Here is a 27,385-nt window from a genome sequence, read left to right as displayed (position 1 = left end):
TCTAAATTGTTCTGTACATTTCAAACTTCTCTTAAAAGTAAAGTCTATTTTAAAAAGGGGGGTGGGGAGGGCTTCCCTGGTGGCACAGTGGCTAAGAATCTGCCTGGGAAGATCCCACATGCCACGGGGCAACTAAGCTCCTGCACCACAACTCCTGAGCCTGCATTCCAGAGCCCTCAAGCTGCAACTACAGAGCCTGTGCGTCACAGCTACTGAAGCCTGCGTGCCCTAGAGCCTGAAGCTACTGGGCCGGCACCCCAGAGCCCATGCTCCACAAGGAGAGAGGCCACCGCAATGAGAAGCCCGCGCACCGCAACTAGAGAGTAGCCCCCAATCACCGCAGCTAGAGAAAAGCCCATGCAGCAACGAAGACCCAGCACAGTAAAAAATAAACACTAAAAAAAAAAAAGGAAGCCTGTTCCCAGATGCTTTGTGTGCCCCCCCCGGCAAACTGTCCTTCTGAATTCATTTCAGTATCTTAATTTCTCTACCCGCACTGCCCCAGGTCAGGGCAAGAGTGCATTAGGAACTGTCACCTGTGGAGTGACCGATCACTGGTGGAGTGACCGATGCGTACTGGTTGCCGAGGACTTTCCCGGCCTTAGCACCGAAAGCGCCACGTCCTGGGAAACCCCTCAGTCCAGGCACCCGGGATGGTTTGTCACCCTGTGTATCAGATGAAGCCTTGTTCTGCCTCGAGCCTTGTGTCCTGTAACTGCAGCCCCACCTCCACACTCCAGATACCCCAGGCCCGCCTCCCACATCCTGCAGCCCCACGTGGGGCTCCTGCTTGTCCCTGACTGCTCTACTCTGGCTGCCTCCCCCAGAGAGCACCCAAGAAGGGTTCCCCCAGAGCCCTGAACCCACAGCGACCCCCGCACTTGTCAAACCACAGTCACTGGCTCTCTGTCTTCCCCACCAGCCTGAGAGCTTCCTCGGGAAATGGGCTGTTCTGTGCCCAAGTGCTGTTTATGGCACTGTTTACAGCATTCTTTCCCAGGTCATTTTGGGATCTTCTAAGCCCCCCTCCAATACACAGATCGGCAGGTTCTTCAGGCTATAATATGGATTAAGCTGATCTGCCCGATCCAGGGCAGGCAACTCAGGTTTCCAAAAAGCACCCCACAGGCGCTGTGACCTAAACAATGAACCTGGGCAGTTCCTGGGATACTTCAAAGGAACCCGAATCCTTTATCATTCCCTGGTTGGCCAGACTGCCAAGATGCCCCATTGGGCAGTGAGACTCAGCCAGGTTGAAAGTCTTCCCAAACTGACTTTTAGGATTTTTACTCAAAAAGACAGCATAATGAGTGCAAACCCTGAAGTCAAATCCTGGCTTTGATGCTTTTCAGCTGTTGTCACCATGGGTAAGTGACTTAACATCTTCGGACCTTAGTTTCCACTCTAGAAAATGGAAACAATAATACTTCCAACAACTCATAAGACTTGTGAGGACTAAAGGAAATAACACACAGGAAGTCCTTAACAAGCACCTGGCGCTGAACATGCCTTCGATAATCACCAAAGTAATTTAAAAGGGCTCAAGTCAGGCAGAGTTAGGCGAGAGCCCGCAGGCACCTGGGTGCTGGCAACATGCCCAACCTCCCTTAGCTAACCCCCACCCCTTCTCAGCCTCATCCACCCAGCGCCTAAATTCCTGAAATCCTTAAGCCTCTCCCTTTCCCGTCCAGCTGCCCTCCCATCTAAGACTCCAGCCTCCCTACACAGCCCCATCTTTGTCCCTGGCCTCTCTCCTCCCCATGGCCTCTTTCATCCCAACCCCACAAAACCATTCCTCGCTACGTAATGACTCCTCCTGACTCCCACTCTTTGAGACCTACAAATATTTATTAAGTGCCTGCTCCCTGCTAGAAAGGCACAGCTGAGAATTACGGCATCGCTCGTGCACGTGCGCCCAGTCGTGTCTGACTCTTCGCGACCCCATGGACTGTAGCCCGCCAGGCGCCTCTGTCCATGGGGATTCCCCAGGTGAGAATACTGAAGTGGGTTGCCATTTCCTTCTCCAGGGTATCTTCCCCACCCAGGAGTCACACCTGGGTCTCCTGCATTGCAAGCAAATTGTTATCCATCTGAGCCACCAGGGAAACCCCTATTTTCCATTAACCCTCCCCCCCAACCTCAAAAAATCCTAATTTCTGCCTGTATGCTCTGCACCTCTCCCCATTCAGTCATTTTTCTCTTTCTTTAAGCATCCGTCAAGATTCTATTGGGTGCCAGGCACACAGCTAGATGTTGAGAATACAGCTTGTGAACAAAACAAGCCCTCCTGGAAGTACCAGCTTAGTAATGGACACAAAGTGGTAAAAACACAAAGGATAATTGCAGGTAGTGGAGATGAATCAAATGAATGAAATCAAGAGAAAGATCTAACAGAAAGGAATTGGGGCAAGGGAAGCACTTTAGGTAGGGATGTCTGGGAAGGGCCTGCCCCACTGATCAACACAGCTACCATTATTAGCTGCCTACTGTATAAGAGACGCTGGCTCAATCTCTTTACACGCACAACATTACAGAATCTTTGCACAGTGTTCACCATCCCTATTTGCAGTTGAGGAATCCGAGTCTCAGAAGGGTGAAGCAATTTGGCCAAGGTCACACAGCCATTCAATGATGAAATCGGGATCTGAATGTAGCCACTCTGTGTACTCTTGCTTCCCAGATCCACCTTGCCACCTACCTCCCCCTGAGCTCTACTTCTGACTCTTCATACTCCCCTAAGAAACTAGTTCGGATTTTTTTTAAAATTTTTGTCTTTTACTGAGCATTGGTAGAAGCTTCCACCTTTGTGTACATTTTCTAACCCTACCCTCAAAACCATCGTAGAAAGCAGGTGCTGTGTCACTATAGTCATTTTACAACTGAAGAAACTGAGGCCTAAATTCACGCACTTAAATTCAAACCCACAACTGTCTGGCTCCAGGATCCAGACCTCTGACCCCTTAAGCGGTCCAGCCTAAGAAATACCGCCCCGGGGAAGCTTGGTGTCCATCGTCCAGCCCCGGCGAGAACGAGGTCTGCATCCAACTGAAATCTGCATCTGTAATACTGAGACTCTGAGAAGCGGAGCGACTTGCCCAAGGTCACATAAGAGAGGAGCTACGAGGTCGGGGTTCGAAGCCGGGCGCCCTATGTCCAGAGCCATAGCTCTTAATCAGCGCACAGCCTTCCCCGAGCGCCTCCCTCTGCCCTCCGCCTCCGCTTTCACCCTTCCCAGCGCCCCCACCCCCAGCTCCCGCCCCGCGGCCTCCCCCTCCTGCCCCAATACACTCACTTGAGGTGGTCCAGGGAGTGGATGTTGCGCGAAGACTTGCCATGGCCCCCGCCCACCCAGCTCCGCGAGCGGCCAAACATCTCGGCGGTCCCGGCCAGTCGCTCGCCTCACGGTCTCATGCCCGAGCGGCCGACCGGCTGGGCGCCCGTGGCGGCGGCACAAGCAGAGGAGGCAGCGGCGCGGGTGGTGAAGACACCGCCAACCACCTTCCTCCCCGGCCCACAGCCCCGCACTGACATTCAGCCGGAACCGGCCGTTCGACCGCCGCGCTTTACGGCCGGCCGCCGCGAGGAATGCTGGGAAATGCAGTTCGCTCGCGAGGCCCCCGTGGACGGGACTCTGCGAAGGAACTACAAAGCCCGACGTGCATCACGCAACCGCGGGCCCGGGGCCGTGGAAAAGAGGCGGGGCGAGAGGAGGGGAGTCCGCAGTATCTTAGGGGTGGGAGGAGCCCTGAGAAGTGTATCTGTGAAGATAGGTGAATGAAAGTTACCACGGTATTAGCAATTATTACCTTTATGACGGGCTTCCCTGGTGGCTCAGAGGTTAAAGCGTCTACCTGGAATGCGGAAGACCCGAGTTCGACCCCTGGGTCGGGAAGATCCCTGGCGAAGGAAATGGCAACCCACTCCGGTACTCTTGCCTGGAGAATCCCATGGAGGGAGAAGCCTGGTAGGCTACAGTCCATGGGGTCGCAAAGAGTCGGACACGACTGAGCGACTTCACTTTCACTTTCACCTTTATGATAAGAATAAGAATAGCTGTTCCTTAGCGTATGCTGTGTGCCACTGCCGTAAGCTCTTTACACATACTGTTAATTCTCACAACAACCCTATGAGTACCTTTATTATCCCCTTTTTACCTAAGAGGAATTTGAATCACAGTGGGGTTAACTTATCCAAGATCATATAATTAGTACGTGGCAGATCCAGGATTCAAACCCAGGCGCCCTTAATTTTATGCCCCAAGAAACAAAACTTCACCAAACCGTTAACAGCCTGGTTTGTCCTTCACAGTCTTTTTTTCTACTTGAGTTAAAAAATAAATATTGAAAGGCCTTCGAGCAACAGTGTACCAAAACTGAACGTCCTGTTCTTTCAGTGGATTTCTCTGGTCTTCACCCCAAATCCATGCCATTTCCAAAACACCCATATTTTAAAAAATAAGGAAACACCCAACTTCTTACACCGGGCCAGAAGATATATCTAAATTTCTCTCCTGGATTGGAAGTGGGAAATTCCATGGAGGCGATACTGCCCTGTTCACCATTCACCCTTTTCTACCCCTCACAGTTCTTTAAGGTCTACTGTGTCCCATTAACTGTGCTCAGGACAGAATTGGGCTAAGGGCCAGTGTTCTCCCCAATACCTAGCACAAGGTTTGCCACATAATAGGTGTTCAAATATCAGAGTGAATGAATGAAGGTTTGTTTCACCTTCAGCAGTTGGAGGATTAATGGTTTGCTCTATAATTCATTTAAAGGGGCATGAGAGAGCCATGGAGAAAAAAGGGCAAGTTCTGGCCTCAAAACATACACAGGCCCAGCAGCTTCTAGGGTCCTTCTGTTTCTCTGGGCCTCAGTTTCCTAGTCTGTAAAAATGGGTAACATACTGCACTTCCCCCAGCTGGTTCCAATTAAGCAATGCATGTAAAGCACCCAGCTCAGGGAGGCCTGAGATTTAAAAGTCTGGTTGAAACCGCTTTGGGAGGCACTTTGGGCAAGGTCAGTCAGTCTCCTGAAGGATGTACAAGGGGTGCCCCTGAGGAGGGGAATCAGCGAGTGGAAGAGACTCACTTTTCTGTGAACTTCTTGGTTGGTTGAATGTTTAACCACGTTCGTTATTATTGCTGTAAAACACGTTTTACAAAATAAAAACAAGAAGCAACCCTACGACTGCAGGTCTGACCTGCTGGGAAGTTTCTTTACTCAGCTGTCCCTGAATTTTATTATGCAGATTCCCCCCGCCCCGCCCCGCCCCGCCGAGGGGTGGATCTTCCAAGCAGCCAGAATCTGCAGAGACGAACGGGGCGCCGATAGATCTTCCCCACCGTGGAAAACTGCCACTTTCGGAAAGGCCAAAAGTTTCACTGGTGAGGTCCAGTGTCCCCGACCCCCACCCTGCCTCCTTTTTCAACAGGTAAACTGAGTCCCAAAAAGGCGTGGCGCCAATACTCAAGTCCAGCAGGGTGCTGATGAAGCTCACGATTTCAAATCTTCAGCTTTTGTAGCCTTAGGATACTTCTCGGTTGTAATCGTGTTCTGAGTCTTTCCCCTCTCCCTACTCTGTCGCGGAACCGCAGAGCGAATCGGATTCGAGATCTTCCCTGAGTCCGGAATCGCGAAAGCGACTCAGAAGCCGGCGCCTGGAGGGGAGGAGCGAGGCAGTATCCGCCCCCGGAAGTCTCGGGCCAATGAGCACAGGCGTCGAGCGAGCCAATGAGCGCGGGGATGAGGGCGGCGAGCCAATGAGCGCGGGGCTGCTCCGGAGGCGGTGCTCGGAATGCGACCTGGAGAGCTACGCGGCGGCCGCAGCCATGGGCGCATCGCCTTCGCGGGCGCCGGGCGGGATCAAGGAACGGCCGGGAGCGGCTGAAGAGACCGTCGCCGGGACTAGCCCTTGACGCTGAGTCGCGGTGGGGAGGGTCCCCGCAGGCGCCTGGAGGGCCAGCGAGCGGGAGCCGGGAGTATCGGAGGAGCCCCGGGCAGCCGCCGGCCACTTCGGGGAGGGGGTGGGGGGGCCCAGCTTGACCGCTGGAAGGGTCGACAGTGCGGTGTGGCCTCCTCTGCGGGTGGGGTGACCCGCCTGGCATCTCTCAAGGGCCGGGGCGCGTCAGCAGGGACCGACGCACATCTCTTGAGGGCACGCCGCCGGGGCCCAGGGCCGCCTGGGCCAGCCCCGGGGAGCCCCTGGATGGCTGAGCTGCCCCCGCGCCGGCCGCCGGGGCGCCGCAGCGGCTGAGCTCGCCTGGATCGCCGGGCCGCCGCCGCCGCCGCCCGCTGCCCTCGCCGCCCGCTGCATGCCCGGCGCCCGGGTCGCGGCCCACCTGGACGCTCTGGGCCCCCTGGTCCCCTCCGTGCCGCCGCCGCTCCTGCCCTCTATGTTCTACGTGGGCCTGTTCTTCGTCAACGTGCTGATCCTGTACTACGCCTTCCTCATGGAGTACATCGTCCTCAACGTGGGCCTCGTCTTCCTGCCCGAGGACATGGACCAGGCGCTCGTGGACCTCGGCGTGCTCTCCGACCCCGGCTCGGGCCTCTACGACGCCGACTCGGAGCTCGACGTCTTCGATGGTTACTTGGAGTAGGCTCGGCTGCCTTCCCCCCGCCGCTCTCCCCACGACCCGCAACCGTCGGCCCGGACCGGGGCCCAGGTCATGCAGCTGCTGTTGATTGAGGGCACCACCTGGCCAGGGATGGGACCCCCGGGACGAGGCCCACTCCGGCCTCCGAGGCCTGTAAGTGCCCTCTCTGCGCAGGATGAGGGCGGGCTGGGGCGCTGGCGAGGAAGAGGGGGCAGCCCAAGCCGGACACACACCCCTCCCCCAGGCCTCTGATTTCTCAGTCCAGGTCTGTTTGGATGACGGGAACGGCTGGATTTTTCTTAGGCCCTTAGTCAGGGCTGGAAGGCTTCCCGTAGAGAAGGTGACAGCTGTTGAAGAAGGGAAGGGACGCAGGACGCGAGTGGCTTCCTGGTTAGCCATAGTAGCAACTTCACAGCTTAGGGAGAAAGCTTTTGCACCCAAGTCCATTTGAGGCAGGCCTGTCAACTCCTCCCCACCCTCACCCCCCCAATCCTTAGCCTGCATCGATGGTGACCTTGCTTTTTGGGGGATTTCCACTAGTCCTGGAAGGTGAAGACTTGCAGTGTTAAAAGAGGGAGGAAGCCAGACACTGATCACCTTTGTCCTATGGCCCCTTGGAGGACTGGGTGGGGACTTAGAGCAAGGGTTCCCGGCTGATGCTGTGAGAGGAGAAGCCTCCTTCAGCAAAGAACCCTGTACTTCCTTTGGCGTTGGCTAGGCTCCCGTTTTGGAGTCAGGTTTCAGGGCGCCCCAGCTCATCAGTTCCGCAGCTTGAATCTGCAGGGGCTGCCAGTTTCGCAGGCTGCTTTCACAGAGGAGGCCAGCTGGGGCTTGGTGCTGCGGTGGCTTTGCCTGCTGTGTTTGCAAGGCAAACTCAAGGGGCTTGGGGACCAGCAGGAGAAGGAACTACAGGATCCTTGCGCTGAGGTGTTAAAGCCCTGCCTCTGAGCTGCCACCAGAAAGCTGTGTCCGGCCCCACCTTGTGTGTTGGTGGGAGGGAAATGAAGATCCAGCAAGGAGGAAGACGTGGCCAAAGTCACGGCCGGGAAGAGAGGCAGCAGGTCTAGATGAGAGAGGCTCTGGTGAGGGTTCAGGGGACGTGCAGGAATTTCTCAGCTGAGCCCTTCAGCTGGGTGTGCTAGGCACTGTCCTGAGTGGCAGTGGCAGGGGACACTGAGGTGGTGGGCAGGGGCTCCTTTTGGAAAATGGGCATTAATGCCACTCACCCTAAGCATGCTGCGTTTACCCCTTCCTCTTGCCTGGCTTAGCCTAGATGACCATAGTCAGAGGGTGATGCAGGACACACTAGCAGTGGGCAAGACATACTAGCAGTATCAACCTGGGGGGCTGACAGTGAGATTTCTTCGAAGAAAGCTTTATTTGAGCTCAGGGAGACCTTAGCAAGAGCCGAGTGCCGGTGGAGCGTGTGTCGGCTGCTCTGCATACCTATCCAGTTGGGCGGCCTGCCTGCCATCCATCCATCGATTTGTTCTTTCCTTGAATAGATGTTTACCCAGTACCTAGTGTGCTTGTGTGAACACAGTGAACAAGAGAGACTCAGACCCAGGCCTCTTGGCACTTGGTGAGAAAGACAAGCAGGTTCCCAACAAGACAGTGAGATTTTTGAGAGTTACAGTAGAAAGGCGCGACATCCCCTATTGCGTTCACTACTATTTCCTCGCTTAGAACAGCTCGTGGCATCTAGTAATTGCTCAGTAAATGCCTGGATAAGTGAAACAAGACTGGGAGATGGGCTGCTTCAGACAGGGGGTTCAAAGAAGGCCTCTCCGAAGAGGTGACACCTTTGAGCTGAGCCCTAAATTGACGGAAGGAGCCACACGTGATCTGGAGAAAAGCAATCCAGGCCTAGGGACCCACTAGTGCCAAGGTCGTGAGGTGGGAGAGAGCTGGTTCTTCCAACAACTTCAAGGAGGCCAGTGCGACAGAACAGCCCCAGGAGAGGTTGGTGGGGTGGATGGGGCCTCAGTCATTGAGGCCACGGCCACAAGCAATGGAAAGTCATCAGGTTTTAATCAGGGAAGGACACAATTCTGGTCCACATTTTGCAAGGATAACTGGTGATTGTGGGCAGGATGAGCCATAAGGGCAAGTGTGGAAATTGGGAAGCCAGTTAGGAACTGGTTAGTTGCTCAGGCCAGAGGTGATCTAGGCTTGGATGAGGCAAAGTTGGTGAAGATGGAGAAACATAAACAGAGCAAGAATGCCTTTTGGAGATAGAACCTATGGGATCCACTCAGAACCTGTACTGAGTGTCAGTGATATACCATGCCTGGTTCTAGGCCCTTTGCGTATTCACTCATTGGGTCATTCAACAAATGCTCTCACATGTTTAATCTCTGGGTGGCTAAGATGCCCTGGAGGAGGAAATGGCACCCCACTCCAGTATCTTTGCCTGGAAAATCCCATGGATAGAGGAGCCTAGTGGACTACGGACCATGGGATCGCAAAGAGTCGGATGCGACTGAAGCGCTGAGCATGCATGCGCACACGCTCCGCTGCCAAGCCCTAGAGATCCCAAGATGAATCCCCGCCCCCAACCAAGCCTTTGACTTACAGTTAGTGCAACTTGGTGATGAATGTCTTATTTTATCTCTTCACCACATCAACTGCAACACTTCCCATTCCAAATGAAAACATTGGCACTCTCTGGACCAAAAAGCGAAGCCCAAATGCTTCGGCATACTTTGCAGCCAACACTGTTTGAGCAGAAACACCAGGAAGTGTATCTCAAGGACACCCTTGCAAAGCTTTCCAAGTGACAGGGCCTGACTCCAGCAGGTGGGGATGCCCGGGGCTGTGGGAAATACTGGTGCCTGGAGAAGTGGTGGGAACCAGGCACAGCGTGCCTTCTTGCTCAGTCCCAGAGCCAAGCCACGGTGGCCTAGGTCCCAAAGACAAGAAGCCCAGACTCCAGCTGGGGAGGGGTGGCTAGTAGCAAGAAAAGCCTGTGGGAAAGATGAAAGATGATCTGACTGCACCTCCTCTCCTGGCGTCTTTCGTAAGCAGAAGAATACCAGTAGTCAAATCTTGCTCCTTCTCGCTCTTTCTCAGGTAGACACAGTCTCCTGTTACACACAGGCCGATCCAGGAAACACTGACCAAGGATGTGGGCTCGCCAGGCATGGGGGACAAGGGTGATCTCAGCATGAAAGGTGCACTCATTTTTGCTTCCTCTTTTTTTCCACATTACTCAGTTTCTCAAATGCTTGTTGAGCACCTATCTAAGGAGGCAGTATTAGGCTTCCCCAGGTGGCTCAGTGGTAAAGAATCCACCTGCCAGTGCAGGATACTCAGGTTTGATCCCTGGTTTGGGAAGATCCCCTGGAGGAGGAAGTGGCAACCCACTCTAGTATTCTTGTCTGGGAAATCCCATGGACGGAGGAGCCTGGCGGGCTACAGTCCATGGGGTCGCAAAGTGCCTAGGCTCAAGTTGACCTAAGTTCAAATACCAATCCTAGTTGTGACCTTGGGCATGCTACAGTACCTCCCCAGGTGTCAGATTCCTCTTCTGTAAAGCAGGGATCATCATCTACTTCATTCTGAGGGTTGAATGAGATAGATGTAAAGCTCTTAGACCTTCCCCTATGTGTGTGACACATGAAAATTAACGACTATTATTGTACACTCAGGCCCTTGTGAATGTAAAAACCTGCACGAACCCTCAAGTAGGCATATTTATATCCCACGATGAGCAGGACGGTCTTCTCTTTGACTCAGCTGGTAAAGAATCCACCTGCAATGCCGGAGACCTGGATTCCATCCCTGGGTCGGGAAGATCCCCTGGAGAAGGGAACGGCAACCCACTCCAGTATTCTGGCCTAGAGAATTCCATGGACTGTGTAGTCCATGGGGTAGCCAAAAGCTGGACACTACTGAGCAACTTTCACTTTCTCTTCTTTCATGAGCAAGAGGGGTCTGGCTGCCTGAGTGCTGGGCGGGTCCGGGTCTGGACCACCAGGGCAGACTTCCTACTCTGCCTGGCTGGCCTGGGACCCTCAAGAGACCTTTTCCATCGCCCTGTGGTCTCTAAGGCCACCCGACCTGGAGAGCCATGGCTGTGATTTTCCTCGAGTATTCTTCGTTGCCCGGGAGCGGGGACTGGGGACCAGGCGCTCCTTCCTAGGAGAGAGGGCCGCTGTAGCTGGCCCAGGCGCTGGGGAGAGTCCTCACGTCCCAGCAGTTCCTCTGCGGAGGCAGCTTAGCTGGATTGATTTGTCCTGGTTCCTGATGAAAGCAGCCTCTGCCTGCCAGCGCTCTTTTGGCGCAGAGGGAGAAGAGGCTCTCTGCACTGGAAATGGAGGGACTGGAGAGTGTTGCTGCCTAAGTCAGCATAGCCTGGGGGAGGCCAGGTTGGGAGCTAAGGGTAGGCGGACTAGGTCTGCTTATCACAGGGTTTCCCAGATATCAGTGTTCTGACTGGTGCCACAGCTCCGTCCTGACCCACCTGCCCTTGTCTCTTGGTGGCAGTCTGGCCTGTGCCATCAGCAGAACACTCAGGCTGGGCATCTGGCTTCCCTGCTCGGAAACCCAACCCTCCCTCCGGGATTCACACGATAGGTTCAGATGGTGGGAGAGGCCGCGGTGGAGCTCCGAGGAGGGGTCAGGGCAGACGGGGGAGCCAGGTGGGAGGGAGACAAGTGGTGGTGACGTGGGAAGATGGGTGCGCCCCCAGGCCCTGCGGCCTCAGGGCTGTGCTGCCCTGAGGCCCCCTGGGAAGTGTGCCTGCTGCCCCACTGGACAGGTGAAGACCCCCATGTGTGTCTCAAGACAGCTGAGGTGCCGGGGGCCCCATTCCCTCATTGCCTGAGTTGTGCAAACTGGAGATTTCATCCGAGGGAAACCCTCACAGCCCTTGCCTCTGTTTCCTGAACTCAGAATTGAGGGCTCCTGTCAACTTGAGCATTGGTATCCCTGGTTTATGTGCCACCCTCCCCTCCTGGGACTTCTGAAAGCATAGTTTGCTTTTGGGAAACCAGGGCCACAATAAAAAGGACAGTCAGCCGCATCCCCCATGTCTCAGAGAAAGAAACTGAGGCCTGGAAAGGGGGGTGAGGCACCAGGGGTACAAAGCCAGCAAGACAGCCAAGGCCCTGACCCAGCGCTGAAGGAGGGTGCAGAGGGGCTCCCAGCTCCCCTCTGTGGCTCTGCCAGGCCTGCCTCAGATATTCTCTTGGTCCTTGGTCTGAGTTACTTTTTTTAAACTTTATTTTGAAATAATTTCACAATTACACAAGTTGCAAAGAATTCCCATATACACTTCACCCAAATTCACCAAGTGCATGCATTCATATTTGCCACGCTTGTTCATGTGTACAAAATGCTTACTCGGTGCACATGCGTGTGTATATATATATACATGCTTCCATGTATGTGTATATATAGGTGTACATGTATGAATATTTTTCTGAACCAGACTGCAGATAATATGTTCATTTACTCCTAAATATTTCAGTGTGTATTTCCTTAGAATGAGGGCATTTACTTAAATCATCACAGTACCACTGTCAAAACCAACAGGCTGAATGTTGATAACAGCCTCAGGACCAGTGTGAGCTGTGACTATTCAGATGTCATCAGTTGTGCCAGTAGTGTCCTCTCAGTAAAAACAGGGAGGGTGGGGAGGGGGCTGAGGCCCAGGAGCCAATCCCAGGTCGCCCTGGTCATCCCCCGTCATGTCTCTGATGCCGTCTTTAGTCTGAATAGTCCCTCAGTCTGTGTGTTTCATGACACTGACATTTTTGAAGCATGCGAGTCTGGTATTTTGTAGACTGTCTCTCGGTTGGGATTGTCTGATGTTTACTCCTGAGTTTAGCTTCAGATGGTGTCCTTTTTGGCAGGAATACCACAGGGAAGTGAGCGTGTGTCCTGAGTACATCGCATCAGGAGACACGTGGTGTCTGGCAGCCTCATTCCTGGAGATGATAGCTCTGACCACTTGGTTACGGACTTGCCTACCACCTCTCTCTGCTGCAGAGTTCCTGTTCCTCCCTTAACAGTTTATGATGAAGTATGTTTGTTCTAGTGCTTAATTTCTTAAAAATCTGTCTTTTTCATGTGAATTTATTTTTAAAAGACTGTTTATGTCACTGAAAAGAGAAAACCAGCATCACTTGGCATGGATAAAAATACTAAGTGCCAAGTCATTAACTTCTGGACAAATACTAAAGCCAGCTAAAGGCACAGGGCCCCCAGCTCTTTGTCAAAAAGTCAAGTTAGCAACTGTCATGTGATAAACTCTAGCATCAAAGTGGAACTTTCTTCTCCAGGTAACCATAATGGTTGGCCAAGAACCAAAAAGCCAGTCACTGGCTCCCTGGGTGTCTCTCAGGTTTATCCCAGGCCATCTCTGTGGACCCCTTAAGACTGGTGCTTAGAGGCTTTTCAGTCAGATTTGGGTTTAAGTCCCAGCTGGACTAGGGCCTTCACCTCCCCAGGCCTCAGTTTCCTTCTCTGTAAAATGGGGAAAATAGTGGCCCCTGTTGAAGGGCTCAAATCTGCCTGCCAGTGCAGGAGATGCAAGAGACGAGGGTTCAATCCCTGAGTCGGGAAGATCCCCTGGAGGAGGAGATGGCAACCCACTCCAGTATCCTGGCCCGGAAAATCCCCTGGACAGAGGAGCCTGGCGGGCTACAGTCCGATGGGTATCAGAGTCAAACACGACTGAGCTGTGAAAGCCGTTGAAAGGCTCTTGCACATTAGGTGAGATGGTAATGGCCCCATAGTTGATTCTTGCCAGGGATGCCATCAGTGATGGTGGTGTGTCAGACCCAGAGCAGGTCGGCCCAAGAAGCCTTCCCCTTTCTCGGGCCCCCTTCCTCTCTGTGGGGGCCAGTTGCCAAGGAGGGCATGTCTGTTGGGCAGCCTCTGAAGCAGTCCAAGGGTGGTGGTAAATGGTGCCCAGGGAGCCAGGTGATGCTGGTATCCTCGTAGCTGGCAGCCCCTGCCCCAAGCCTGGGGGTGGCTGGGACCTGGTTCCAGTGTCAGTCACCCCCTGAGGGGCAAGCTCCATTCCTGGGAGTCCTTCCTGCCAGGGGCCTTGGCTCGGTGGTTGTAAATAACTGCATTTCCAGTTTCCCCTGAGCCTCACCCCATGAAACAGGTGGGGCAGGGCTCATTATTAGCTCCATTAGACAGGGCGGAAAACTGAGGCTTGGGGAGGTTCAGGGACTCGGCCCAGACACCCCGCTGTGAGGGGGCTGCGTGGCGCCTCCTGGCCACACTCCCAGTGCTCCCAGTGAGGCCTCGTCTGCAGGCGTCCCCGGGAGGCAGTGAGCACGCCGACGCCTAGTGCGGGCCGGCTGTGGATGCCCTGCCCCATCTTGGGCACCTGCTGCTTTGCACGTTGGCGCAGAGGAACCCGGCCCAGGCTCCCTTTCTGCAGGGCCAGAGGTATCTGGCTAGAATTAATGGTTTCACTTTCAGCATTTATCCGTTTCTTTCTGTTTATGACAGATGGTCTTTTTTTCTTCATTCACGATGATGACATAAGATTGCTTTTACAATTGTGGAATTTGCCGGGGAGAAACAGGCCAGTAGTTCAGGTGGTTCTTGACTGTGGAAGGATTCAGAAGGCCTCATGGAGCCTGGGGCTCGGGCCAGCTGGAGGCGCTCCTGATGAGGAATCACCACAGCACCTGTGCTTGAGGGGCATCAACCGCCGACTCAGAAACCAGCATCCAGACCCTCTGGAGAAAGCGGCCAGGACCCTGGCTTCCCCTAGGAGCCTGGACTCAGGCAGACAGGCGAGGTCTCCTTCGCCCTCCCGCTTCCAGCCACGCACTCATCCACCAGACACGGCAGAGGCCTTCCTGTGCGCGGCCTGGTGCTGAGATGGCAGCGGAGACCCTGGGCAAGTCATAGCTGCTGGCGTCTGTCTTTACAGCTTTAATTGGCTGGTGGGTACGTGGAGGAGGAGGAATGGGCAGTGGGTGCCCAGCAGGCAGGGTCTTTTGAAGGACGGAAGGATTGCCCCTTTAGAAGACCCCCTGCACCGAGGAGACCCCCATTCCCACCCTGTGTGTTTCCTAGCTGAGAACAGGTGGGGACATGGAGGGGAGGGGCCGTGTGTGCTGGGTATTGCAGGCATTCCACCAACACAGTTTCATGTAATCCTTGTAACAAACAGCCAGCAGTTTGTTTCAGATAGGGACACACGCCCAGAGAGGTTAGGTGACTTGCCTGAGGTCACACAGCTAGGAAGGGGCAGAGCCTGAAGGACTTGAGACTGGCCAATTCCAGACCTCACCCGGGCTATCCCAGAGGAGCAGGAGAGTGGAACAGCCCAACTGCACAAAGAATTCTCTTCCAACACGTCCAGAGCATCACCCCACCGTCACCTTTAAGACAGATCTCAAAGCGTCTCCCCACAGATAACCAGACTGAGACATTGTTTCTTAAGATGAATTAAGTGCCCAACTATCATTCTGATGACAAACCAGCCAGCCATTCCTTCTGTCCAGGTCTGGGGAGTGGCCTGGAAGGAAAGGTTACAGTTTCAGAAAGAGAAAACACCCAAAGCTAATAGCTGATGAATTGTTGGTCATGCTCTAAGGACGTCAGGAGGTGGGAGAACCCACTGCCTAGACTCTCTAAGCTGCAGCCTCGGAATGTTCTCAGCCCGGGGCTTCTGATGCCAGAGGAAAGAAATGAACTAGGTGCCAAGAGGAACTGAGAAAGACGATGGGGTCAGACCACAGAGGTTCAAATCCTGGGTCTGCCACTTATGAGCTGTGTGACCTTGCTTGGTTAACTTAACCTCTCTGAGCCCCATCTGCAATTCAGGGATGATGGTCCTCCTTGGCTCTACCTCCTGGGGTGGTTTTGAGGAATAAATGAGCTAAGCCATGAGTTGCAGCAGATAGTACAAAGTGAACACAAGTGCTTGATAATTTGTCAGCTGGTTTGCTGTGAGACCAGATTTGCAAGTCAAAGAAACGAGGAGGTTGGTCTCTAACAGCAGCAATGTGTGGCACGGATGAGAGGAGCCAGGACATCCTCCCACCAATAGAGGCCTGGGGCCACACCTCTGTCCTCAGTGTGCTGTGTGACTTAGGACAGGTCACTGCCCTCTCTGGGTCCCTTCATTCTCTGGAGTGACCAGATCAGGGTCTCCCAAACCTCATATGATACCATCAGCAATTTTTGCCATATTTGCTCATTGTCTGAGCTGTTACCTGAACTGTTATTTATGCAGTTAACACAAGTTAAACATACACAAGTGTTAGTCTTTTAGTCATGTCCGACTCTTTGTGACCCCATGGACTATAGCCCGCCGGCTCCTCTGTCCACAGGATTCTTCAGGCAAGAATACTGGAGTGGGTAGCCATGCCCTTCTCCAGGGGATCTTCCTGATCCGGGGATGGAACCCAGATCTGCACTGCAGGCAGATTCTTTACCATCTGAGCCAGCGGGGTTATGCAGTTACTATCTTCAAACCAGAGGCTCTCTTTTTAAAGTGAAATTAATGTGGTGGAAAGAGAGGATCTTTATGGTATTACTATCAGAAAGGGAAGACTGGCATCATTCTCCATAAATAGAAGGTGACCCTGCAGATGAACAATGAGAACAGGGGGCCTTAGTGAATCCTAGTGGGAGCTGGCGCCCGAGCCTGTTCCTTCCGGAAGTTAGTACGTGTGACAGAGTCGCACTAGCCAGGCTGACGCTTGCCTGGGACTTAGGTTGTTTGCAGTCATGAGCATCGGGAGGGGAGTGAGGCCCTGTTCCAAGTGGGGGTCCCATGTTCTCTAACAGCCCTTCCCCCCAATTCTGAAATGGGCTCAAGTTCACTCCCCTGCCTTGGAGAGTGAGTGAGCCCTGGTAATGCTGAATTGGAATAAACAATCTGCTCTGCTTTCCTGGATGCCAGAGGTCTGGGGAGCTCCACACTGACTGCCACAGGGAAACCCAGAGTCCCCATGGGGGACGGAGGTCTGCAGAAGGTGGGCTCCTGGTGGGATGGAAGGGGAACTCATGAACACTTCTGGAGGCTGGAGCTCTCCACTGCGCTGGTTGCAGCCCTGGCTTCCCCTCCGGCCTGCCAGGTCCTGGGTCATCAGTGGGAGCCGCGGACGGTCTCTTGAGCAGTGAAAGGATGTGTTCCTAGCTGAGTCCTAAATGAATCTGCGGAGGACACAAGAAACTGACCTGATGTGGCCCCTGCTAACCTCTCGGTGTCTCCCCCAGGGCTGGGCTTCCCAGGTGGCACTCGTGGTAAAGAACCCACCTGTAATTGCACAACAAATGCAGGTTTGATCCCTGGAGGAGGGCATGGCAGCCAACTCCAGTGTTCTTGCCTGGAGAATCCCATGGACAGAGGAGCCTGGTGGGCTATGGTCCATGGGGTTGCAAAGAGTCAGACACGACTGACTTAACTTAGCACGTGTGCACTTACGACCAGCCTTCAACCCCTTTCCACCCCAAACCAAACTATAGGAGGTTCTGAGTCCTGGTCACCAGTCCTCCCACTACCTGGCGTGTCCTTCATAAACACCTTTCCCCAGACTCGGCTCCATCCATTCCCTGTGCTTCCTCCTGGGTCAGCATGTTACCTTAGGCTGCAATTGCTCCCTAGATGTGTTTCAAAGGCAGAGACTACACTCATCTCGGTCCCCAGTGCCCAGGTCAGGCCCTGGCATACATGACGCGTGAGGTTATGTAGTGTTTAAAATCTCCAGTGGAAAAAGTCCTGGAGAGCTGAGCATCCTTAAACAAGTTTCTTACTCCATCTGAACCTGAGTGTCTTCATCTGTAAAATGGAATCATAATAGTACCTAACTCCTGAGGTGTTAGGGGGGTTGAATGAAATGACCCGTGTGATGCTCCATCTCAGGTGTGCAATCCCCAGGAGCAAACAATTCCAGTGCACATTGTTTATTTGGGAAGTGATCCAGGGTCTTCCCAGGTGGCACTAGTGGTAAAGAACCCACCTGTCAATGCAGGAGACATAAGATCTTCTCCTGGATCAGGAAGATTCCTCTGAAGGTGGGCATGGCAGCCCACACTAATATTCTTGCATGGAGAATCCCATGGACAGAGGAGCCCTGGGGGGCTACAGTCCGTAGGGCTGCAAAGAGTTGGACACAACTGAAGCAACTTAGCAGGCTGTGCCCAGGAATTAACTGATGTGGAGTGGGGCAGTGAGACCAGAAAGGAATGTATCATCTAGCAGGTCACCTCCACGGCCCTGGGCTCAGTCCTGCTCAGGAGCTCTGGGAAGCAGTGTAATGGAGAATGTAGCTCAGAGTCACTCCAGCCACCACACGAGAGCTGGAAGGGTGAAAGTGTCAGGCTCTCAGTCACATCTGACTCTGTGATCCCATGGACTGGAGCCCACCAGGCTCCTCCGTCCATGGGATTTCCAGGGCAAGAATACTGGAGTGGTGTCATTACATTCTCCAGATCTTCCCAGCTCAGGGATAGAACTTGAGTCTCCTGCATTGCAGGCGGATTCTTTTCTGCATGAGCCCGCAGGGAATGGGGTATTGATTCCCAGCTTTCTGGCCTTTACTGGTTGGAAGGCAGCTGTGGAAAAATATTGGCTCTGCCTGCACTTGCAGCCTGGAGCCCAAGCAGGCTCTGGAGGCAGAGAGGCCTCAGGCAAAGAGGTGGGTCCCTGCAGCTGGAAGCTGCCAGGTTAGGGTGCCTCGGGAGGGTGAGTGGACTAAATTGGGTGCAGCACCCACACTCTGCCTAGGGCTCATGGTGCAGAGTAAAAGCTCAGGAGATGGTACCTGCCCTGATGGTTAACTGTCTCCATCTTTATCACTATTCCCATGTCAGCCTCGCCTCCCACAGTTAAGCAACTTCAGGCAGGTCCCAACTTCAAACAGGTCTGAACCTCTGTTTTGTAGCCTATAAAGTGGGGACATTCATGGTTCTCAGCAGAAGCAGTTCTGTCCCCTCAGGTGGCCCTAGGAAATGGAATGAGCGGGCATTTTTGGTGTTACCACATGTCAGAGAATTGTCCTGCCCCAAATATCAGTAACTCCTGATGAACAATAATACATGTGTTTAACGTATAAGTTTTTTAAATTATTATTTTCCTAATATTTATTTAATGTGGCTGCATCGGACCTTAGTTGGGGCACATAGGTTCTTCATTGCCCAAAGCCTGTGTGGGTTTACTTGTCCTGCAGATATGGAATCTTAGTTCCCCAACCAGGGATCGAATCCATGTCCCCTGTGTTGAACGGTCAATTCTTATTAATCCCACCAGGGAAGTTCCTAATGTCTGAGTTTTATGTGATGCTTGATGACATTTGCAGAAGTAGTCTGAGCCGGCATCAAAGGTGGTGAGACTCAGAATTGGGGCAGGACTCGTGGGGGCTGTAAGGGGGTGGGCATGGGAATGTGAGATGCTGCAGGCACAGCTGGACCCAGAGAGAGGGGGGGCAAGAAACGAGGACCCGGGGGGAGCCAGATGGGGAGGATGCTGTGCCCTGGGAAGACGGGCCAGGTGGGGCTGCTGAGTAGCTTGGCTGTGGCCACAGCCTTCCTGTAGGCAATGAGGCATCTTCCCGGCAGGGTGGGAGCTGCTGCCAAGCCCTGCCCACTCCTTGGAGCTCATGTCAGCCAGCTGACCCCAGGCGACCCTGAGCAAGCTACCCCCTCCTTCCTAAGCTCCCGAGATGCCCCTCCTGGGGATTTTCTGCCAGGAGTGAGATAGCCCTTCCTCTCCCAGGTGAAACTGCACTGCTTCTCCAGCCTGGTCCTTAGAAACCAGACACATTAAGATTTTTTAATAAAAGATCATAGGGGACTTCCCTGGCAGTCCAGTGGCTAAGACCTCTCCCAGTGTAGGGGGTAAGGGCTCGATCCCTGGCCGGGGAGCCAAGATCCCACATTCCCCACATTTGTGCTAAGTCCTGTCCAACTCTGTGACTCCATGGTCTGTAGCCTGTCAGGCTCCTCTGTCCGTAGGGTTTTCCAGGCAAGGGTACTGGAGTGGATTGCCATTTCTTCCTCCAGGGGATCTTCCTGACCCAGGGGTCGAATCCACCTCTCCTGCATCTCTTGCACTGCAGGCGTATTCTTTTCCTCTGAGCCACCAGGGAAGTCCTAAGACTCCACATACCTCCTGGCCAAAAAACCCAAAGCATCAAACAGAAGCAATATTGTAACAAATTCAATAAGGACTTTAAAAATGGCCCACCCCAGAAAAGGAAAAAAAAAGTTACAGGACAGCAGCGCCAGCCTAAGGTCGAGGTTCCTGGTGGTTCCCCAAGTTCAAACCTCTTGATGGATGGGGGTAGGTCAGTGCTTCGGTGCTAGTAACACCCCTTTGTCCCTCTTGCCAGGCCTGCTCCCCTCGAAAGCTCCGTGCCAACAGAGAGGTTCCCGTCCGGGCCCAGGACGGTGGGACAGAGAGATTGAGAATGGACGCCAAGGTCCGGAAGGCACGTGCCCCCACCCAGAGGGTGAGGCAGGGGTGCCCGGAGACCTCGCCTGCCTGCGGCGGCGTGCACACAGCCTCGCCCTGGCTTCCGACCTTCCGCCATCTCAGTGGATGTTTACATGAACCCAGCCAGAGTCAGCCTCCCTGCTTTCCACCCCCGGCTGCACCTGCTTACCCCACTTAACCTTCGGAGAGAGAGGACGTCATACACAAAAGCGACTCCCAGCTGTTTGATGCCAGTGGAGCTCTAAGCCCTATGGGGTCTGTCCCGAGGCCGGGCCTAGATGCAGCGACTGCTTCCGAGAGAGGCTCGGAAGGAAAAGAACACCTGGGGGGCTGAGGGTGGGGTTTGGACTCATTCATTTCAAGTTGTTTGCTCGCCATCAAGTTGCCAGAACTGATACATTGTGCCAGGGGTGGGGACAGCCACTCCTCCGGCCAGAAATATTTTTGGAAAATGTGAGTGGTATGAATACTTGACTTCGATAAACCTGTAAAAGCAATACTTAGGAGGCTAACTTCTTTAATTAAAAAATGTATGCAACTCCAACCCCTGGGGGCCCTGCCTTTTTTTTTTTTTCCTTTGAGATTTGGGAAAGGAGTCCTTACACAGAACCTCTGATAAAAGGGCAGAAGAATCAGGACCTCCACAGTTGGAGATCCAGTGGGGCTTGGAGGGTCTATCCAAGCTGGGCTGGTGTGGGAGTCCCACCTGGGCCCCCTCCTGGCGTCCACAAGCCTCTAACAAGCCAGGACCCATCTCGGGTGTGGTGGGAAACGCCTGATGGCCAAGCTGAAAATCAGGCCCGAATCCCAGAGAAGTTGGAGGTGGGGATCCCCTGTGTTGGGCATGTGGTGGTGGTGGTTAGTGGTTAAGTTGTGTCCGACTCTTGGACACATGAACTGTAGCCCACCAGGCTCCTCTGTCCATGGTATTTCCCAGGCAAGAATACACTCCAGGAAATCCCATTTCCTTCTCTAAGGGATCTTTGCAACCCAGGAATCAAACCTGCATAATTCCTTACCGCTGAGCAACCACTTGGCGCCTGGTAGACCTCCCCTAGAGATGAGGGGAGTGAGCAGGTGAGGGAAAGAGCAAACGGATGACTGTCAGATCCACTTGCAGCAATTCTCTCCAGTTTGCAGAACACCTGATGCTTTGCAAAGTACCTTCATGTACATACCATGTTTAACAAGGAGTGGCTGGTCAGCTCCATTCTATAGGTGAAGAGACTGAGGTGTGGGAGAGGAAAGGCCTTCAGGTGATTCTAAGAAAGGGTGCTGAGAGGTGCAAACAGAAGACTTTTGAGAAAAAGGAGCGGAAGGAGGGAGACGTTTCTTTGGGGGAGAAGCCTAAAGAGAAAAGCAAGTGTTTAAAAGTGCATGGACAAGACTTCCCTGGCAGCCCAGTGGTTAAGACTCTGCTTCCAGTGCAGGAGACATGGGTTGTATCTCTGGGTTAGAAGATCCCCTGAAGGAGGAAATGGCAACCTGCTGCAGTATTTCTGCCTGGGAAATCCCATGAACAACAGAGCCTGGCGGGCTACAGTCCATGGGATTGCAAAAAGTCAGACACTGAAAAAAGAGACACAACTAAGCGACTGAACAACAACATATATATACAATTTAAATGCCTTAAAAAATAAACAGGACTTCCCAGGTGGCACAGTGGTAAAGAATCTGCCTGCCAATGTAGAAGACGCACAATACACGAGTTTCATCCCTGAGTTGGGAAGATCCCCTGGAGGAGGAAATGGCAACCCACTCCAGTACTCTTGCCTGGGAAATCCCATGGACAGAGGAGCCTGGTGGGCTACAATCCATGGGGTCACAAGGAGTCAGACATGACTGAACACCCATGCATGCACACATCTCTTATTTAAAGTCGTCACCATGAATAATTATAGCCTCTGATCTCATTTTGTCACCCGTGAACAGATCAAAAGCAGCGGGGATGGTCATGCCCACCTCACCTGATTGAAGGGTGCTGTAGATGCCTGGACCAGAAGGAGACTGTCTTCCTATGGTTGCACACGTGGGAGTTGCATGGAGTCCACAAATCCCACACGTGCAGGGACACCATGAGGGGTGATGCCCCGGTACAAGGCTGGATGCCCTTAGCCCCCAGGGCATGTGGGGCCTTCCTTGCTTAGAAGGCTTCCCCTAAGGCGGAAGGCACCACCTTTCTGCGAGGACGTCCAGCTAGACAGCTGGATCAGAATCCCTCTGACGCTCTTGACCCTCAACCCCTACTCGCTGGGAAAAGGGGGAGAGTCTGGGAGCCAGGCAACCAGACTGGGGCACAGGCAGCTCCCACAGCCGCCAGGAAATAGCCAAGCTGTCCCAAATCAGGGCTTCTGACCGAGCAAGCCATGCTCCAGTGAAAAACACCAACCAACCTGGCAGTTCTCTATGTAGACAGCAAAGCTGCCAGGTCCCTTCCAGGCTTGCCACGGCCAGGGCCTGACGCCAGCTCAGCTAAGCAGAGACTCCCAGGATAGAGCGGTGGGGCAGAGAAAGAGGAAAATGCAAGGTAAAGCTCACAGTGCTTCACCCTTGTTGACCGCCGAGTTGTGAATTTTCCAATGAAGGGTAGGAAGCCGTAGAGAAAATCCTTTCCCCAAAGACAGGACTGGAGCCAAAGTGGACTCTGCTGTGTGTGTTTGGCTGGGTGGGTGGGTGGGGGTGGAGGGTTCTGGGAAGGGGAGGAGAGCAAGGGTCCCAGTCAACTGGCCGTAGAATATGGCAGAAGTGATGCTGTGTGACAGCCAAGGCTGGCTTATAAAAAGGACACGATTTCTCCCCGTGGTCTCGGTCTCCTCCTCCTAACCTCTCTTCCTGTTGGCGTGATCACCCTTCAACCCAGCCATCAGGCCATGAGGAAGCCCCCACATGGAGAGCCCCCCGCCCCACTTAGAGGCACTGAGGCCCCCAGTCAGCAGTCAGCATCAGGTGCCAGGCATATGAGAGACAGAGCCTTCAGACGACCCCAGCTGACCTGGAGCAGGGCAGAGAGATGAGCAGTCCCCGCCAAGCCCTGCCCAAAAGACAGATGTTTAAGAGCAGAATAAACATTGGTGCTGTTTTTAGCCACTGCGTTTTGGGGGTGGCTTGTGATGCATTAGTTAGCCATAAGAATGTGCACCCCAAACTTAGTAATCACAACGTAAACAGGACCTGCCCATGGGATTAAATGACAGATTTATATGTAGTGGAAAAAAACAAACAAACAGGAAATGGAGGCAAAAAGGCGAATGTGGTCCAGGCCACGGCCCCGCCCCTCCTCCGTTAGTGTATCGTCAGCTCTTTCTCCGAGAAGGTCCAGTGTGTATGGCCAGGCCTAGCTTTGGCCTCGGTGAAAAGAGTCAGTGCAAACCAGTGAGTCCCAGAGACAGAAGGCAGCTGCTGAGAATTTCCAGCCGTCGTGCTTTGGGAAATGAACAGGCTGGATGATGCTCACAGGCATCCTTGGAGCTGGTCCTGCTAGAAGAGCAGCCTGGAAACGTGCTTTCCCCCAGGCCACAAGGGACCTGGGCAGGCGGATCTGTGGCCGCCTCACCCATCACCCTGGCCTTGACCACGGCTGTCCGCAGTGTCCTTCGGGGAATGCCTCAGGGCTTCTGGGCATTCAGCAGCGGCCCCCGGGCGCCCGCCCACCTGCCAGAGCCGCGGTGGCTGAGCAGGGCTGACATCCACCCAGGGAACCAAGGGGTCGGTCCACAGAGCAGGCAGCCGGTCCTCTCCCCAGCTGGGCGGGGGCTGACCCTGAGTCACTGGGGCTGGGCACCACAATACCACGTCCCACGGGACACAGGCAGAGAAAAGCTGTGTCCCCAAAGAACCAGGCGAGGGTCCAGCACGGTCAGTGTCCTCGGAGAGCATGCTGTGGGAGGCTGGGAGAGGGGAAATAAGGAAGCTTTAGGACAGGGCAGGTCAGCACAGGGCGAGAGCGTGGTCGAGCCCAGGGATGGGAGGGGTGCGGGGATGGAGGAGGGGACATCCCAGGTCGGGGGGCGCACGGAAGCGAAAGGACAGTCACGTGCACAGAAACTGGTAGAACGAATTCCTCTGGAGACAGGGCCGGGCAACGGGGCAGCCCGAGGACTGAGATAGCAGCCGGGCTAGCCGGGGCGTCCTCGGAGGAAGACCTGCTAATGCTGAGGGCCGCGGGGCATGCATGCTGACCTGCCTGTCCTTCCTGGGGCCCCAGACATGACCACAGGGAGGATCCCCAGGGCCCAAGTCCTCAGAGCCTTTAGAAGACACCCCAGCAGAGAAGGGGGTGGGGTAGAGGGGCAGCAGACAGAACACGGGTCCAGGAGTGGTCACCCAGCTCCTAGCTGCTGCCCCGCCCACTTTTCCCGGATACTGACTTCCTGGGACCCTGTCCCTGGAGCCTTCCGGGGCTCTCCCCTCCCAAGCTCACCTCAGTTCTCTTGTCCCAGCCACAGCCTGGATCATCTCAGAATGATTCGTGGGTCCAGCTGCTGCAGGTGTTCCTGGACGCCAAAGGGGATGGTGGGCGTCCACATCCTGTGAGGGGGCCATGGCACACGGAGGCCAGGTCAGAGGACGGGGGGTGGTCCGGAGTCCCCAACACAAACTGCCTCCAAATTCCACCTCCCACCCAGTTTAGTGTGGGGTCATGGGGACACCAGAAGTCTAGTGACCCTGCCTTTTTAACTTGATTCTGCTTCAAGGAGATAGTGAAGGACAGGGAAGCCTGGCGTGCTGCACTCCCTGAGACCGCAAAGAGTCGGACACAACTGAGCGACCGAACCACAACAACTGGTGAGAACTTGCTGTGTGACCTCAGAAAGTTTAGCTAACCTCTCTGTGCTTTCTTCATATCTGCATAATGAGTCTTATAAGAGCCACCCTACTCCTCTTAGCAAGAGATGAGTGATTATGTAGACACCAGTGGTTTGAAAGATTATAAAGTACAAGTATCGACAGTGGACATCATAGTGAGGTAATAATAAGTAAGTCTGAATCATATGAAATTGACCGTTGTATAGGTCAACAGTGGAGGAGGGCATAGCAACCCACTCCAGTGTTCTTGCCTGGAGAATCCCCGTGGACAGCGGAGCCTGGTGGGTTACAAAGGGTCGCAAAGAGTCGGACACAACTGAGCGACTAAGCACAGCACAGCACATAGGTCAACAGATAAAAGCGATTTCGTATTGTTTAGCTTACTATATCGAGTTTTTTCGTGTACCAGACACTGTCTTAAGTATCTTGACTAATTTAAACCCCACAAAACTGCTTGGGAGTAAATATTATTATCACTCCCATTTTACAGATGAAGAAACTGAGGCCAGGGAATTCCCTGGCAGTCCAGTGGATGGGACTCAGCACTCTCACTGTTGAGAGCCTGGGTTCAATTCTTGGTCAGAGAACTAAGATCCCCTAAGCTGAAGCAAAAAAAAAGAGACTGAGGCCAGCGGGGTGACATGTCTTGCTGCTCATGGTCACACTCTGGAGAGGGGCAGAGTGGAATTTGAGCTCAGGTGAACCCCACGCTGACCCCCCCTCCATTTTGGCCAGGACTTACGCCAGTGTCTTCACCTGAGGGCACTTTCTCAGGCCAGCGGCAAGCTGCTGAGCCCCAGCGGCTGTGAACTTGTTGTACTGGACGCTGGGGAGAGAAAGCCATTGTGGATCCTGGCCCTAGGGACCATCCAGCCTCAGACCAAGGCCAGCACCACGCTCTCGACAACCAGCCCTTCCCAGGATGCCAGCAAGAGACCCCCAGTCCTCCCAAGCCCTGCCCGCATGGCCCAGGCTCCCACACTCACTCCAGCACGCGGAGGGACACCATGTCTGGAAGCGCGTGTGCCAGGCTCTCGGCTCCCGCGTCGCAGATACAGTTATTGTACAAGCTGTGGGAGACAGAGGTCAGGCCAGGGGCCGGGGGTGCTGGGGGGTCAGGGCCTAGCGGCAGACACACCAGCTGGGACTACTGCCCCATTCGACAGAGGGGAAAACCGAGTAACTTCTCCGTGGTTACTCAGTGAGTCTGGGGAAGCAGCAGGACTGAGTGGAGGTAGCTTCTTGCCAGGGACACCTCAAGTTCAAATCTCAGCTCTGCAGCTTGCTGCCTGACTTTTGGCAAGTACTCAGCGTCCCTGTGACTCAGTTTGCACCTCCATAAAATGGGTATGTTAGAGTAATAGTGGGGAAGAGTAAATAAGTTCATGTTGGTAAAACACCCAGAACAGGGCCCGACACGTGGAATGAACTACTTGTTAACTATGGTTATTATATCTCCCGGGGTGGGGTTGTGAGGTTATATCAGTTACTGTAGTGCGCCCAGCACTGGGGATATGGCAGGGAAGAGCGAGACCCAGAGTCACTGGGCAGGCTTGGCTTTCTATAGGGTACTCAGTCACCATCAGCAGTGTCAAAAATAGAACCACGGGTGTTGCGGATGCCTCATTAACAAGAGTCCTTATAACAAGCCAGGTGCAGCTGCAGTTCTGATTTCAAGGCCGTGACTTTGCCTTGACCCGGCCTCAGAGCAGCACTGCAGGACTGCATGAAAAAGCAGCTGGTCTACACTGCAGCAAAGGGATTCACGCTAAACTCTGGGGACCCCTGAAGTCATGAGTCGGCTCGCACCAGGGCAGGAACCAGGGAGAGGTTTGGCAATCTCTTTCTGGGATGGACCTAAGATCCCAGGGGGCCCTTCCTCCCCCCCACAGGGAGAGGATTCTTCCCATATTTCACTGATGCCAAGACGTACGTGTTCACATCTGAAAATCACTGAGATCAGAATGTGTCTGATAATCAAAGGATGTCATTGTTTAGTTAACAGTGTTTTGTCCTCTTAATGATGTCTTACCAATGGAAGGCATCTTAAAGTCCTTAAAATATGAGGTTTCTTTTTTTTCATTTTTTGGCCATGCCGTGCAACTTCCAGGATCTCAGTTTCCCAGTCAGGGATAGAACCTGGGCTGCATCAGTGAAAGCCCAGAATCCTAACCACTCAGCCACCAGGGAACTCCCAATATGAGTGAGGCTTTTTAAAGTATCAGTCAGGTCACACATCACCCCCACCAGCCCCACCTGCTTCTCCATTCACACCGGAAAACCCCCAGTCTCCCTCCTGACCCTAATGAAGGTCTCCCTGTATGGTCTGGCCTCCCCTGACCTCTCTCGCCTCATCTCCCACTCTGGGCCTAGTTCCTTATATCCAGCCACAGGGGCCCACCCCGCTTCTGGCTCTGAAGGACCCAACCCCTCTCCCACATCAGGCCCTTTGCATATGCATCCCACAGAAGCGGGAGGGCCACCTCCTCTGAGCTCTCCTGACCTCCCTGGTGAATTCAATCCTCCCTATTGTCCTCTCCCTGGCCTTTGTTAGTTTCCTCCCT

General features: G+C 53.9%; 3 protein-coding genes and 1 long non-coding RNA gene across 11 annotated transcripts in view; 1 reads left to right on the top strand and 3 right to left on the bottom strand.

Moving 5' to 3' along the window:
- CLEC16A (C-type lectin domain containing 16A) overlaps positions 1-3,645 on the bottom strand; it is a 231,838-nt gene extending 228,193 nt beyond the window's left edge. Inside the window, exon 1 of one of the 6 annotated variants that reach the window (XM_055562157.1) lies at positions 3,293-3,645. Coding sequence is in view for 5 of the 6 variants with exons in the window: in XM_055562154.1 (XP_055418129.1) it covers positions 3,293-3,372 (80 nt within the window). In the remaining variant the exon portion in view is untranslated. The remainder of the gene's footprint in view (positions 1-3,292) is intronic. The other 5 variants (XM_055562154.1, XM_055562155.1, XM_055562156.1 and 2 more) reach the window with 5 other exon arrangements.
- Positions 3,646-5,466: 1,821 nt separating this feature from the next.
- Positions 5,467-20,559, top strand: DEXI (Dexi homolog). Its single transcript, XM_055562160.1, has 2 exons — positions 5,467-6,748; positions 19,912-20,559. Exon 1 carries the CDS (start codon positions 6,311-6,313, stop codon positions 6,596-6,598), a length of 288 nt encoding a protein of 95 aa, XP_055418135.1. The 5' UTR covers positions 5,467-6,310; the 3' UTR covers positions 6,599-6,748; positions 19,912-20,559.
- LOC129637857 (uncharacterized) lies at positions 19,545-19,916 on the bottom strand. The gene is made up of 2 exons (XR_008707606.1): positions 19,792-19,916; positions 19,545-19,691 (listed from the first exon to the last, which is right to left on the bottom strand). It is a non-coding gene; the product is annotated as an uncharacterized LOC129637857 (long non-coding RNA).
- Positions 20,560-23,193: 2,634 nt separating the features above from the next.
- CIITA (class II major histocompatibility complex transactivator) overlaps positions 23,194-27,385 on the bottom strand; it is a 47,059-nt gene continuing 42,867 nt past the window's right edge. For 2 of the 3 annotated variants that reach the window (XM_055562036.1, XM_055562037.1), the window contains 4 exons: positions 25,808-25,891; positions 25,564-25,647; positions 24,436-24,542; positions 23,194-23,902 (listed from right to left, as the gene is read on the bottom strand). In XM_055562036.1, the coding sequence (XP_055418011.1) occupies positions 24,467-24,542; positions 25,564-25,647; positions 25,808-25,891 (244 nt within the window). In that variant the 3' untranslated portion in view covers positions 23,194-23,902; positions 24,436-24,466. The remainder of the gene's footprint in view (positions 23,903-24,435; positions 24,543-25,563; positions 25,648-25,807; positions 25,892-27,385) is intronic. The other variant, XM_055562038.1, reaches the window with a different exon arrangement.

This window comes from Bubalus kerabau, chromosome 23 (assembly GCF_029407905.1).
Source record: "Bubalus kerabau isolate K-KA32 ecotype Philippines breed swamp buffalo chromosome 23, PCC_UOA_SB_1v2, whole genome shotgun sequence".
NCBI classification, from domain to species: Eukaryota; Metazoa; Chordata; class Mammalia; order Artiodactyla; family Bovidae; genus Bubalus; species Bubalus kerabau.
The sequence above is the reverse complement of the archived record's forward strand: the minus strand, read 5'-3'. Positions and strand labels throughout refer to the sequence as shown.